General features: G+C 45.1%; 1 protein-coding gene across 8 annotated transcripts in view; it reads left to right on the forward strand.

Annotated features, from left to right (window-relative positions):
• Positions 1-14,506, forward strand: part of RBMS1 (RNA binding motif single stranded interacting protein 1) — a 621,011-nt gene that overhangs the window by 534,598 nt on the left and 71,907 nt on the right. For 6 of the 8 annotated variants that reach the window (XM_063933644.1, XM_063933646.1, XM_063933651.1 and 3 more), the window contains exon 7: positions 11,732-11,847. In XM_063933644.1, the coding sequence (XP_063789714.1) occupies positions 11,732-11,847 (116 nt within the window). The remainder of the gene's footprint in view (positions 1-11,731; positions 11,848-14,506) is intronic. The other 2 variants (XM_063933647.1, XM_063933645.1) reach the window with 1 other exon arrangement.

The raw sequence follows: 14,506 nt of genomic DNA on the forward strand, positions 1-14,506 counted from the left end.
TGGACACTCTGCTTCCTGGTTCGTCCCCTCTCTGCCTGCTGTGCTGCTGATCGGTCGGCTCAGCACGCCCCCCCACTAATGTCTGCAGCCGCTGGGGAAATGTAAATGAATCCCATCCCCAGCCCCCAAGTGTGTAACTGATGGTTGCTCAGATGAGCAGCTCTGAGAAAATCAAAGTGACAAGGTTCCCGATGATCCGATGTTTGCAAAAATAATATTTTACAAATGTTGACAAAAAAGGGCTTGTCTTTTTATTTTTATTTTTTTTATTTTTTAACAAAACCATTTTGGATAAGTTTTAAATAAATGTTCTTGACCTAGTGCAATTACAAAAAAAACTTTTTTTCTAACCTAAGCCTGGGGTTGTGTGAACTTTCCACAGGCTTTTGCTTACAGACAGGAAAAATGTTAGTCAGTTATAAAACTGTGGCATACTATTAGGAAGACTTTTAATGCAGTCTGACCCAGCTAATATTGAGATGACTGCTCTCTTTATTGTGGAAGTTAATTGAGCAGTTACTAAGAAATATTTACATATGGCCTTTGTCCCACATTTAATATACTCCAAAGTATCCTGTAGATTGAGACACAACCGTGCCACCTAAGGATCATATTATCACAAAAAATAATACGAAATGTTTTTAGATCAGTCAAAGGGGTTTCTTTGTTTTGTGTTTGGAATAAAGATCTATCCAAAGCATACGTAAAGGAGGGAATTAGGAACAGGGAAATTGTTGTGGCGCAACAATCTTCATTCTGGCCTTTTTTGTTTGTTTGCAATTTACGGGTCTATTCAGTTGAAGTCGGAAAGACTGCAGTTTCTGACTTTTTTTTTTTGTCGAATCAGGATTTGACCTATTCAGTGGTACTGAAAGCCCACTTTTCCGACTTGTCGGAAAACACGTGGATCGGCGGATTAGCCGCCGTTCCATGTGTTTTGTCGAATTAGCTGCCATTTCCGACAGGATTTTGGCCCGTTTTCGATAAAGTCGGATCAGCATTGTCGGAAACGGGCAAAACCTGTCGGAATTGCCCACTAATTGAATACTGACCTGTCGGATCCTCTCCGTCGGAGAGGATCCGACATGCATTGAATACCCACTGTATATGTCATTACAATCATTAGACAAGTATTTACCGCAAATTTAGATAAATGTTTACCTATAATTTAATAATCATTTTCCACTGTCCGGAATCCCCAGTAAAGGTCTCTCTTCTGCAAGCCCTCCCTAACTCAGGTGACTGGGATGCTCGGAATGTGTTTTTCCCAGGCCTGTGAATCACCAGGATGAGTGATTTAGAAATGAATTAAATTAAAAGTGATTCACCAGAGATGCATCAATCGCCAAACCTCATTGATAGAGAACCTGAGCTGGCAGTAATTATAGCATGTGCTGGGGGGAAGATTTATGAGCTACTTATTTTTGCACAAAGGATATGAAGCATCATTATATTACTACTTTACGTTGGATACAATCACTGTTGGCGTTACCCAGTCATAGAGATAAAGAATAATTTATGTCCATATTATCACAAACCTATCTTTACATTTTCATTCCAGTACAGTATTTTCAGACACGCCTCTAATGAGGTGTATAGTCAAATAAAGGTGTGCTGGGTATTAAAAGCTTTTTTTAAAGTTACTTTTATAGCTTGTCAGTGCATTGTAGCCATTACTGTGTCACATAAAATTCAGGATAAAGAAAATAGCAAAATAGGTTGACGGCCTTTGTGAGTGACTACGTCCTAAATTAGTAATTACAATCCCATTAGAAAAACTGATGTCTTGTAGACATAAGTAAAAAAGTGTGTGGGGTTTTATTTTTTTTTAAGTTTTTGGTGTAACATCAATAATTGGTGCACCTGTTTTAAACCAAGGATATAGAAAAATACAATTTGATGGCAGATAAGAACCTCCTGGCCAATCTAGTCTGGCCTAAACAAATGTACATGCACAGAGAGTCAGACTGGCCCAGGGAGGTACAGGGGAAACCCCCGTTAGGCCCCACTCCCTGAGGGCCCACCCCCCTCATCTATCAATCGATCGACCCAGACCTCTAATGGTAAGTCAAGCCGCTTTGGTGGCTAGTCACACCACCTGTGGTGCCCATCCTCTTCCACTACATTCCCCCGGTTGGCCTTTCATGCTCCAGTCCTGTACTGCATGCACACACAATTTGCTAAGGTGCAAATTTTTTGAAACTGGTGACATTGCTCATAGCAACCAATCAGATTCTACTTAACATTTATCTAGCTGCTTATAGAAGATAATATAATCTGATTGCTATAACCAACATCACCATTTCTAAAAATAAAAAAAAATAAAAAAACTCCCACCTTAGTAAATTTACCCTTTAGGGTTTATTGTTTTTCGGGAGCAAATTAACTTGCCAGTATATTTATATTTTTGGATTGTGGAGGGAAAACCCACGCAAACACTGTGAGAATATACAAACTCCGCACAGTTATGGCCGTGGAAGGATAATACTGTATATGCCAGTGTATTATAATGTAGTGTTTATATAATATCCATGAGGTATGTCAGTGATATGTTATTTAAAATGATTATAATTGTTCTCTTTTATATAGTTCTTTTACTCTGCATTACACAGCCACACATCTGTCCCTGCCCCAGTGGAGCTTACAATCTAATTTACCTACCGCAGGCAGACAAGCACACTTGCATTAGGGCTAATTTAATAAGGAGCCAATTACCCTATCATTATGTTTTTGGGCTTTAGGAACATACGGAAGAAACCCATGCACAATATCAAATAGATTTTCTGCCACTTAAACCTGTACATCTTCATATTATTTTCTTTGACTTCAATGCAATTTGTCCTAGAGATGATTATTAATAATAAAAATACTCTGTAGATTTTAAAACGGAGAAACTCTTTTTCTTACAGCATTGTCGGGTGATGTTATTTTCCTATGAAGCTCTTAGTAAATTGGGCCAGTCTCCATTGTATTGCCACATAATACATTCATATCTTACCCGGAAGAGACAGTATCCGTCTCCAACTCATCCGCTTGCCAATAACAAGATACGCTGACTGCAGCTATTAAGGGCGCATTGTTAATAAGATTGCAGAGGATTTGGTTTCAATCATATATAGCAGTGCTTTAATTGTGAAGCTGTATCTCAGTCAGGATGTAGGCTTCCTCTGTTCTTGCCTTTTGTTACAAAATGAGCTTGCTTGAGGCCGCTGTAGATTCAGAGACAGAGCCGAGAGTGGATAAAATGGAATAATTAGTCTTGTTGAGATACTGTGAGCTTTCTTGGTGCACTACGCAGCAGGTGTACTGGGATCATTCCGAAATTGTTCTGTAGATATCAGCTAAAGACTAGAGAACAGGGATGACAATGCACAGGGCCGCAAGCTGCAAATTAGCCCCAAAGAGGACTGCAGTCTGCTTGATTAATTCATCTGTAGCACAGACAGTGATTCTCTGGAATCAGATATACTCTCTTAAAGTTTTAGGCCCAAATTGTTCTTTAATGCCCCGAAAGAAGTAATGGTAAATCTGCTGTAATTAATTTCCAGGTGCTTATAGGAGTGGGACAAATCATTGCCCAAAGAACAAGAAAAACACCCCCTTATTGGCTGAATTGCTATTTAATGGTTTAAAAAATCCGAAATGTATCTTTATCAGTGATGGTTTGTTTCTCTCGCTTCTAATGAATTATGTATCGTGACTTCAGGTGGCCAAGTTGAAATCACAGCGTTTCATGTCCTTGGCTCCGTTGCTGAATCAATCCCGAATGCTCTATTTATTAAAAGATATCTAAAAGCTCAATCTGTGGTGAAAATGGTGTTTTCATCTGAGAGGGGCCTTTTCCCTATCTGTCATGTACTTGAAGGTATTTGCCAGGTTTCTCCAATGACATCCTCAAGATCGCCGGAGGTGTGGTATGCCGGCCGATCTTGGACATTTTGTTTTGTAATCACTTCAAGGCAAAGCAAAGCGTTGTAAGTGATTGCTCCTTTTAAAAAAAACATCAGATCGTCAGGCTTCCCGCACCTCTGGCGATCTCGGACTCCGTTACATCCTGCTGATAATAGAAGTGGAGCTGCAGTCCTCCTAGTGCTGTGCTTATCTCAGAAAGTCAGTTTAAAAAAATACTTTATTGTGTAATCTTTGTAGTGTGTGTGTGTGTGTATATGTATGCAGTGCTTAAAGTGGTCCTAGAGAGGTGGTGGAACTCGCACCCCCCACCCCAGCACCTTAGTTATAAAGGGATTGGGCGCTGCGAAAAGGGGGCATGATCTCAAAGAAAGGGTTTGGTCACACAATTGTATCCCCAAATCAAATTGTGCAGCACACTAGCACAATCTAAAAGTGTATGTATGTATGTATGTATGTATGTATGTGTGTGTATATGTATGTGTATGTATGTATGTGTATATATATATATATATATATATATATATATTTCTCTATCGTCCTAGTGGATGCTGGGGTTCCTGAAAGGACCATGGGGAATAGCGGCTCCGCAGGAGACAGGGCACAAAAAGTAAAGCTTTAGGATCAGGTGGTGTGCACTGGCTCCTCCCCCTATGACCCTCCTCCAAGCCAGTTAGATTTTTGTGCCCGGCCGAGAAGGGTGCAATCTAGGTGGCTCTCCTAAAGAGCTGCTTAGGAAAGTTTAGCTTAGGTTTTTTATTTTACAGTGAGTCCTGCTGGCAACAGGATCACTGCAACGAGGGACTTAGGGGAGAAGAAGTGAACTCACCTGCGTGCAGGATGGATTGGCTTCTTGGCTACTGGACATCAGCTCCAGAGGGACGATCACAGGTACAGCCTGGATGGTCACCGGAGCCTTGCCGCCGGCCCCCTTGCAGATGCTGAAGTAAGAAGAGGTCCAGAATCGGCGGCAGAAGACTCCTCAGTCTTCTAAAGGTAGCGCACAGCACTGCAGCTGTGCGCCATTTTCCTCTCAGCACACTTCACACGGCAGTCACTGAGGGTGCAGGGCGCTGGGAGGGGGGCGCCCTGGGAGGCAAATGAATACCTATTTTGGCTAAAAATACCTCACATATAGCCTCCGGAGGCTATATGGAGATATTTAACCCCTGCCAGAATCCGTTAAGAGCGGGAGACGAGGCCGCCGAAAAAGGGGCGGGGCCTATCTCCTCAGCACACAGCGCCATTTTCCCTCACAGAAAGGCTGGAGGGAAGGCTCCCAGGCTCTCCCCTGCACTGCACTACAGAAACAGGGTTAAAACAGAGAGGGGGGGCACTAATTTGGCGATATGCTTATATATATATTAAGATGCTATAAGGGAAAACACTTATATAAGGTTGTCCCTATATAATTATAGCGTTTTTGGTGTGTGCTGGCAAACTCTCCCTCTGTCTCTCCAAAGGGCTAGTGGGTCCTGTCCTCTATCAGAGCATTCCCTGTGTGTGTGCTGTGTGTCGGTACGTGTGTGTCGACAGGTAGGAGGACGATGTTGGTGAGGAGGCGGAGCAATTGCCTGTAATGGTGATGTCACTCTCTAGGGAGTCGACACCGGAATGGATGGCTTATTTAGGAAATTACGTGATAATGTCAACACGCTGCAAGGTCGGTTGACGACATGAGACGGCCGACAAACAATTAGTACGGTCCAGACGTCTCAAAAACACCGTCAAGGGTTTTAAAACGCCCGTTTACTTTAGTCGGTCGACACAGACACAGACAGGGACACTGAATCCAGTGTCGACGGTGAATAAACAAACGTATTCCTTATTAGGGCCACACGTTAAAGGCAATGAAGGAGGTGTTACGTATTTCTGATACTACAAGTACCACAAAAGAGGGTATTATGTGGGATGTGAAAAAACTACCATAGTTTTTCCTGAATCAGATAAATTAAATAAAGTGTGTGATGATGCGTGGGTTCCCCCCGATAGAAAATTATGGGCGGTATACCCTTTCCCGCCAGAAGTTAGGGCGCGTTGGGAAACACCCTTTAAGGTGGATAAGGCGCTCACACGCTTATCAAAACAAGTGGCGGTACCGTCTATAGATAGGGCCGTCCTCAAGGACCAGCTGACAAGGCTGGAAAATATAATAAAAAGTATATACACACATACTGGTGTTATACTGCGGCCAGCGATCGCCTCAGCCTGGATGTGCAGAGCTAGGGTGGCTTGGTCGGATTCCCTGACTAAAAATATTGATACCCTTGACAGGGACAGTATTTTATTGACTATAGAGCATTTCTATATATGCGAGATGCACAGAGGGATATTTGCACTCTGGCATCATGAATAAACGCGATGTCCATAACTGCTAGAAGATGTTATGGACACGACAGTGGTCAGGTGATGCAGATTCCAAACGGCACAGTATGGCCGTATACAGGAAGAGGACTTGTTTGGGGTCGGTCCATCGGACCTGGTGGTCACGGCAACTGCTGGAAAATCCACCGTTTTTTACCCTAAGTCACATCTCTGCAGAAAAAGACACCGTCTTTTCAGCCTCAGTCCTCTCGTCCCTATAAGATCATATCTGCCCAGGGTTAGAGGAAAGGGAAGAAGACTGCAGCAGGCAGCCCATTCCCAGGAACAGAAGCGTTCCACCGCGTCTGACAAGTTCTCAGCATGGCGCTGAGACCGTACAGGACCCCTGGATCCTACAAGTAGTATCCCGGGGGTACAGATGGGAATGTCGAGACGTTTCCCCTTCGCAGGCTCCTGAAGTCTGCTTTACCAAGTCTCCCTCCGACAAGGAGGTAGTATGGGAAAAAATTCACAAGCTGTATTCCCAGCAGGTGATAATTAAATTACCCCTCCTACTACAGAAAAGGGGTATTATTCCACACTATATTGTGGTACTGAAGCCAGAAGGCTAGGTGAGACTTATTCTAAAAATTTGTTTTTGAACACTTACAAAGGTTCAAATTAAGATGAAGTCACTCAGAGCAGTGATAACGAACCAGGAATAAGGGGACTATATAGTGTCCCGGGACATCAGGGATGCTTACCTCTATGTCCCAAATTTGCCCTTCTCACTAAGGGTACCTCAGGTTCGTGGTGCAGAACTGTCACTATCAGTTTCAGACGCTGCCGTTTGGATTGTCCACGGCACCCTGGGGTCTTTACCAAGGTAATGGCCGAATTGATGATTCTTCTTCGAAGAAAAGGCGTCTTAATTATCCCTTACTTGGACGATCTCCTGATAGGGGCATAGTCCAGGGAACAGTTGGAGGTCGGAGTAGCACTATCTCGGATACTGCTACAATCAGCACGGGTGGATTCTAAATATTCCAAAATCGCAGCTGATCCCGACGACACGTCTGCTGTGCCTAGGGATGATTCTGGACACAGTCCAGAAAAAGGTGTTTCTCCCGGAAGAGAAAGCCAGGGAGTTATCCGAGCAAGTCAGGAACCTCCTAAAAACAGTGCATCATTGCACAAGGGTCCTGGTAAAAATGGTGGCTTCCTACGAAGCAATTCCATTCGGCAGATTTCACGTAAGAACTTTTCAGTGGGATCTGCTGGACAAATGGTCCGGATCGCATCTTCAGATGCATCAGCGGATAACCCAATATCCAAGGACAAGGGTGTCTCTCCTGTGGTGGTTATAGAGTGCTCATCTTCTAGAGGGCAGCAGATTCGGCATTCAGGATTGGATGCTGGTAACCACGGAGCCCAGCCTGAGAGGCTGGGGAGCAGTCACACAAGGAAAAAATTTCCAGGGAGTGTGATCAAGTATGGAGACTTTTCTCCACATAAATATACTGGAGCTAAGGGTAAATTTATAATGCTCTAAGCTTAGCAAGACCTCTGCTTCAAGGTCAGCCGGTATTGATCCAGTGGGAAAAACATCACGGCAGTCGCCCACGTAAACAGACAGGGCGACACAAGAAGCAGGAGGGCAATGGCAGAAACTGCAAGGACTTTTCGCTGGGCGGAAAATCATGTGATAACACTGTCAGCAGTTTTTCATCCCGGGAATGGAAACTGGGAAGCAGACTTCCTCAGCACGACCTCCACCCGGGAGAGTGGAAACTTCATTGAGAAGTTTTTTCCACATGATTGTAAACCGTTGGGAAATACCAAAGGTGGACATGATGGCGTCCCGTCTGAACAAAAAACGGGACAGGTATTGCGCCAGGTCAAGAGACCCTCAGGCAATAGATGTGGACGTTCTGGTAACACCGTGGGTGTACCAGTCGGTGTATGTGTTCCCTCCTCTGCTTCTCATACCTAAGGTGCTGAGAATTATAAGACGTAGAGGAGTAAGAACTATACTCATGGCTCCGGATTGGCCAAGAAGGACTTGGTACCCGGAACTTCAAGAGATGCTTACAGAGGTCTTATGGCCTCTGCCGCTAAGAAGGGACTTGCTTCAGCAAGTACCATGTCTGTTCCAAGACTTACCGCAGCTGCGTTTGTCGGCATGGCGATGGAAAGCCGGATCCTAAGGGAAAAAAGGCATTCCGGAAGAGGTCATTCCTACCCTGGTCAAAGCCAGAAAGGAGGTGACCGCACAACATTATCACCACGTGTGGCGAAAATATGTTGCGTGGTGTGAGGCCAGGAAGGCCCCACAAAGAAATTTCAACTCGGTCGTTTCCTGCATTTCCTGCAAACAGGAGTGTCTATGGGCCTCAAATTGGGGTCCATTAAGGTTCAAATTCGGCCCTGTAAATTTTCTTCCAGAAAGAATTGGCTTCAGTTCCTGAAGTCCAGAAGTTTGTCAAGGGAGTATTGCATATACAAACCCCTTTTTTGTGCCTCCAGTGGCACTGTGGGATCTCAACGTAGTTCTGGGATTCCTCAAATCACATTGGTTTAAAACCAGTCAAATATGTGGATTTGAAGCATCTCACATAAAAAGTGACCATGCTCTTGGCCCTGGCCTGGACCAGGCGAGTGTCAAATTGGTGGTTTTTTCTCAAAAAAGCCCATATCTGTTTGTCCATTCGGACAGGGCAGAGCTGCGGACTCGTCCCCAGTTCTCTCCCTAAGGTGGTGTCAGTGTTTCACCTGAACCAGCTTATTGTGGTGCCTTGCACCTACTAGGGACTTGGAGGACTCCAAGTTGCTAGGAGTTGTCAGGGCCCTGAAAATATGTTCCAGGACAGCTGGAGTCAGAAAATCTGACTCGCTGTTTATACTGTATGCACCCAACAAGTTGGGTGCGCCTGCTTCTAAGCAGGCGATTGCTCGTTGGATTTGTAACACAATTCAACTTGCACATTCTGAGGCAGGCCTGCCACAGTCTAAATCGGTTAAGGCCCATTCCACAAGGAAGGTGGGCTCATCTTGGGCGGCTGCCCGAGAGGTCTCGGCATTACAACTCTGCCGAGCAGCTACGTGGTCAGGGGAGAACACGTTTGTAAAATTCTACAAATTTGATATCCTGGCAAAAGAGGACCTGGAGTTCTCTCATTCGGTGCTGCAGAGTCATCCGCACTCTCCCGCCCGTTTGGGAGCTTTGGTATAATCCCCATGGTCCTTTCAGGAACCCCAGCATCCACTAGGACGATAGAGAAAATAAGAATTTACTTACCGATAATTCTATTTCTCGGAGTCCGTAGTGGATGCTGGGCGCCCATCCCAAGTGCGGATTATCTGCAATACTTGTACATAGTTACAAAAATCGGGTTATTATTGTTGTGAGCCATCTTTTCAGAGGCTCCGCTGTTATCATACTGTTAACTGGGTTTAGATCACAAGTTGTACGGTGTGATTGGTGTGGCTGGTATGAGTCTTACCCGGGATTCATAATTCCTCCCTTATTGTGTACGCTCGTCCGGGCACAGTACCTAACTGGCTTGGAGGAGGGTCATAGGGGGAGGAGCCAGTGCACACCACCTGATCCTAAAGCTTTACTTTTTGTGCCCTGTCTCCTGCGGAGCCGCTATTCCCCATGGTCCTTTCAGGAACCCCAGCATCCACTACGGACTCCGAGAAATAGAATTATCGGTAAGTAAATTCTTATTATAATATGCATTCACTGTTTCCAGCACACACAAAAAGAAAAAAAAGCACTCACGCTTTGATGTAAAAAGAAGAGGTTATACATATATACATATATGTGTGTGTGTGTGTGTGTGTGTGTGTGTGTGTGTGTGTGTAAAATTGGAGAGAGTCCGCACTCGGTGTCCCAGAGAGAAAGTGGTGTGGGGTTCAAAATGATTAGTATGGGGGATATTCAATCACAGTCAGAAGTTCCGACAGGACGGAAAGACTGCACTGTCCGCCGATAATCTGAACTTTCCAACAGTTCAATATTCAATTTAAGTGTTGTTTTTCCACCCTGTCGGAACTTCCGGGCGGAATCCATGTGTTTTCGACCCCGCCGCAGTCGAAAACCAGTCCATTTTCGGCCGTTCATTATCACCCATAAAAGAGGGCGGAAATAAATGGGCGGAATGGGAGGGGAAATGGGCAGAAACAGCCTGCTACTGAATACTGAAGTGTGTGATCCTCTCCGTCGGAGTGGATCCGGCTGTGAATGAATATCCCCCTATACTGTATGTGGCACCAACTTTTTCCAAACAGAAAAGGTAAAAAAAAAACAAAAAAAAAAAAACAGCATTCACATTCTATTAGCAGAGATGTTTACCTAAAAAAAAATCCATACAGTCAGATAGTAATGACAGTAACAGCCGTTTCAGCCACAGTCAGTTGGTGGTCCTCTCTAGGACATTGAGTGCTGTCTCTCTGTGATTGTTTCATACTGTATGTAGATAAACACACACAAACAAACAAAAAAAGTTTTCACATAAAAACTAGAAAAGAAGCAGGCACTCAAATAGGACTGGAGACCTTAATGTATCTGGGAATCCAACTCCTTTCTCAAATGTGTAAAAATAAATAAAAAGCCACACATTGGAGAACCCTCAATTCAGTTACAGATCTGCTTTCTTACATCCTTGCTGCAGTTGCGCTAAACAGTCATGGGATGACTGTTTAGCCATGCCATGGTGGGACTCGATAGCAGACTGTCTCTTTTTGCGTTTTCCCCACGAAAATGCGCCTTAGTCACAAAGTAATTTAATAGTATGCACACGCAGATCCTACTTATAAATATTATATTCAGCATGCCTACATTATGTGTGTAATTGTGGCTGTATCTGCATCCAAAATGCGACGTTAGTGTTTTCCAGGAAAACACTGTAACATAGTATTTGGAATGCAAATACAGTTGCAGTCACAAAGAGAATATAGGCATGCCGCATGTCACTAAGACGCATTCTCGCGGAGAAATCCCCCCAAAAAGACACTTTGCGTTACCAAGTCTCGCATTTGCATGGCGTGACTTGAAAGACTGTTTAGCGCGGTTACAGCAAGGATGTAAGAGGACACATCTGTAACTGAATTGAGGATTCTCCAATGTGGACAACAACAAAAAATTATTCTGGATTCTGAAAACCGCCCAGCATTTACGCATTATGTGTAGCGCGACTTGTAGTGCACGGAGCAGAGGTGTAAGAGTACACATCTGTATTGCAGCAGGAGAATAACCCCAACCCCCACCCATCACTCTTGGCAAATAGAGACTGCCCATCAACAATTGTGAGGTCATGGTGCAAAAAGGTTACTGTAATGACTTCTATGTTAAAGAGTGGCATATTGTTTAATTGATGACATTTTACAGACATTATGGAAGCACATGAATTGATTGTATTGCATTGAGTCCTCAGTGTCTTTTCTTTATGAAGCAGTTTGGTTACATGGTTTTTATATTGCTCTATTAGTGACCATTAGTGACTTATCTCCACAGCTCCCACAGAAGCCCTGCTGTGCAAGTTTGCTGATGGAGGGCAAAAGAAAAGACAGTCCCAGAACAAATATGTCCAGAATGGAAGAGCCTGGCCGAGAGAGGGCGAGGTGAGACTTGTAAGTCCTTCCATGAAATTTCAGGGTGGGTGCATGGATGAGTAGCTTAAAATCATGACTCACTCAGTCTTTTTGGCTTGGGGCAGCCATTGCTTGGGTGTGTGCCCTCCTTTTCATCTGTTTCAGCTGGGCATCTGCTTGTGATTCTCAAATATTCATCTCTTTTCGCAGCAGTGTAGCTTGGCTCCATGCAACAAGAGAGGACTAGTGTTCTATAACCATGCATCTGCAGGCACTGAGTAATATTTAGGAAAATGGAATGAATAAACAGTTAAGGTCCCATACACTAGTGCATTTTGGCCGATATCAACGCAATAGGCCGAGAAGTCGTATTAAAAGTGGCAAATCGCAGGTCAATCCGATCAGATGCGCAGTCCCGTGCTCATCGGATCGGAGCCTGTGGATCGCAGAGGGTTACCAGCAGCCTTTGCTAGGATCGCATATGATACATCGTATGCAGCAGGACTTCATACGATGTATCGTATGCGATCCTGCCGCCCAGGAAGCTGCCGGGCGGTTCAAGGGCAACGTATGTGATTTCTCCCCTCGGAGGAGTGGCTCTAGTGTACGGCCACCTTTAGAACTAGAAAATAGTTACCTGGGAAATGAGGAGTCGTGACTATAGAATTTGCATATAATTCCACTCCCAGGCCAGATGAAATCCCTCCGTCTTATATGTAGGCAGCAATCTCTCCACACAGCATATACCAGGAAGCTACTAACAGGATGTCTGCTTAGCCAATAGATATTCTACTCTTGGGTCCATAGCGGGCAAGAAAGTGGTTAGTGTTGTAAACGTACTCTTGTGCTTAGATGGGGAAGACCTGTCTCTTGTATTTCTCTAACGTCCTAGTGGATGCTGGGGACTCCGTAAGGACCATGGGGAATAGACGGGCTCCGCAGGAGACAGGGCACTTTAAGAAAGAATTAGGAATACTGGTGTGCACTGGCTCCTCCCTCTATGTCCCTCCTCCAGACCTCAGTTAGAATCTGTGCCCGGACGAGCTGGGTGCACTTTAGTGAGCTCTTCTGAGCTTGCTAATAAGAACGGCTTCCACTAAATCCACCGCATGACGCTTGGGCTCCACAGGTGGAGCCAGGAGCGGTGGGGGCGCGTCTCCGAAATTTCAGCCACCAGTGGGTTCGCTCACGGGTGGATCCCTGGGCTATACAGATTGGGTCTCAGGGATACAAGCTGAAAGTCGAAGTGATGCCCCCTCACCGTTACCTCAAATCGGCCCTGCCAGCTTCCCCCATAGAAAGGGAAGTAGTGTTAGCGGCAATTCTCAAATTATATCTCCAGCAGGTGGTGGTAAAGGTTCCCCTCCCTCAACAGGGAAGGGGTTACTATTCCACAATGTTTGTGGTACCGAAACCGGACGGTTCGGTCAGACCCATATTGAATTTAAAATCCCTGAACATTTACCTGAAAAGGTTCAAGTTCAAGATGGAATCGCTCAGGGCGGTCATTGCAAGCCTGGAAGAGGGGGATTTTATGGTGTCTCTGGACATAAAGGATGCTTACCTGCATGTCCCCATTTAGCCACCTCATCAGGAGTACCTCAGATTTGTGGTACAGGACTGTCATTACCAATTCCAGACGTTGCCGTTTGGTCTGTCCACGGCACCGAGAATATTTACCAAGGTAATGGCAGAAATGATGGTGCTTCTGCGATAGCAAGGAGTTACAATTATCCCATACTTGGACGATCTCCTCATAAAGGCGAGGTCCAGAGAGCAGTTGCTGATCAGCGTAGCACACTCTCGGGAGGTGTTGCAACAGCACGGCTGGATTCTGAATATTCCAAAATCGCAGCTTATTCCTACGACGCGTCTACCCTTCCTGGGCATGATTCTGGACACAGACCAGAAGAAGGTGTTTCTCCCGGCGGAGAAGGCCCAGGAGCTCGTGACTCTGGTCAGAGACCTCTTAAAACCGAAACGGGTGTCTGTGCATCAATGCACGCGAGTCCTGGGAAAGATGGTGGCATCATACGAAGCCATTCCCTTCCGCAGGTTCCATGCGAGGATCTTTCAGTGGGATCTGTTGGTCAAGTGGTCCGGATCGCATCTTCAGATGCATCGGCTGATCACCCTATACCCCATGGCCAGGGTGTCTCTTCTGTGGTGGCTGCAGAGTGCTCACCTTCTCGAGGGCCGCAGGTTCGGCATACAGGACTGGGTCCTGGTGACCACGGATGCAAGCCTCCGAGGGTGGGGGGCAGTCACTCAGGGAAGAAATTTCCAGGGGCTGTGGTCAAGTCAGGAGACTTGTCTGCACATAAATATCCTGGAACTAAGGGCCATATACAGTAGAGATGAGCGCCGGAAATTTTTCGGGTTTTGGTTTTGGGTTCGGTTCCGCGGCCGTGTTTTGGGTTCGACCGCGTTTTGGCAAAACCTCACCGAATTTTTTTTGTCGGATTCGGGTGTGTTTTGGATTCGGGTGTTTTTTTCAAAAAACCCTAAAAAACAGCTTAAATCATAGAATTTGGGGGTCATTTTGATCCCAAAGTATTATTAACCTCAAAAACCATAATTTACACTCATTTTCAGTCTATTCTGAATACCTCACACCTCACAATATTATTTTTAGTCCTAAAATTTGCACCGAGGTCGCTGTGTGAGTAAGATAAGCGACCCTAGTGGCCGACACAAA

The sequence above is a fragment of the Pseudophryne corroboree genome, chromosome 7, assembly GCF_028390025.1.
Source record: "Pseudophryne corroboree isolate aPseCor3 chromosome 7, aPseCor3.hap2, whole genome shotgun sequence".
Lineage (NCBI taxonomy): Eukaryota > Metazoa > Chordata > Amphibia > Anura > Myobatrachidae > Pseudophryne > Pseudophryne corroboree.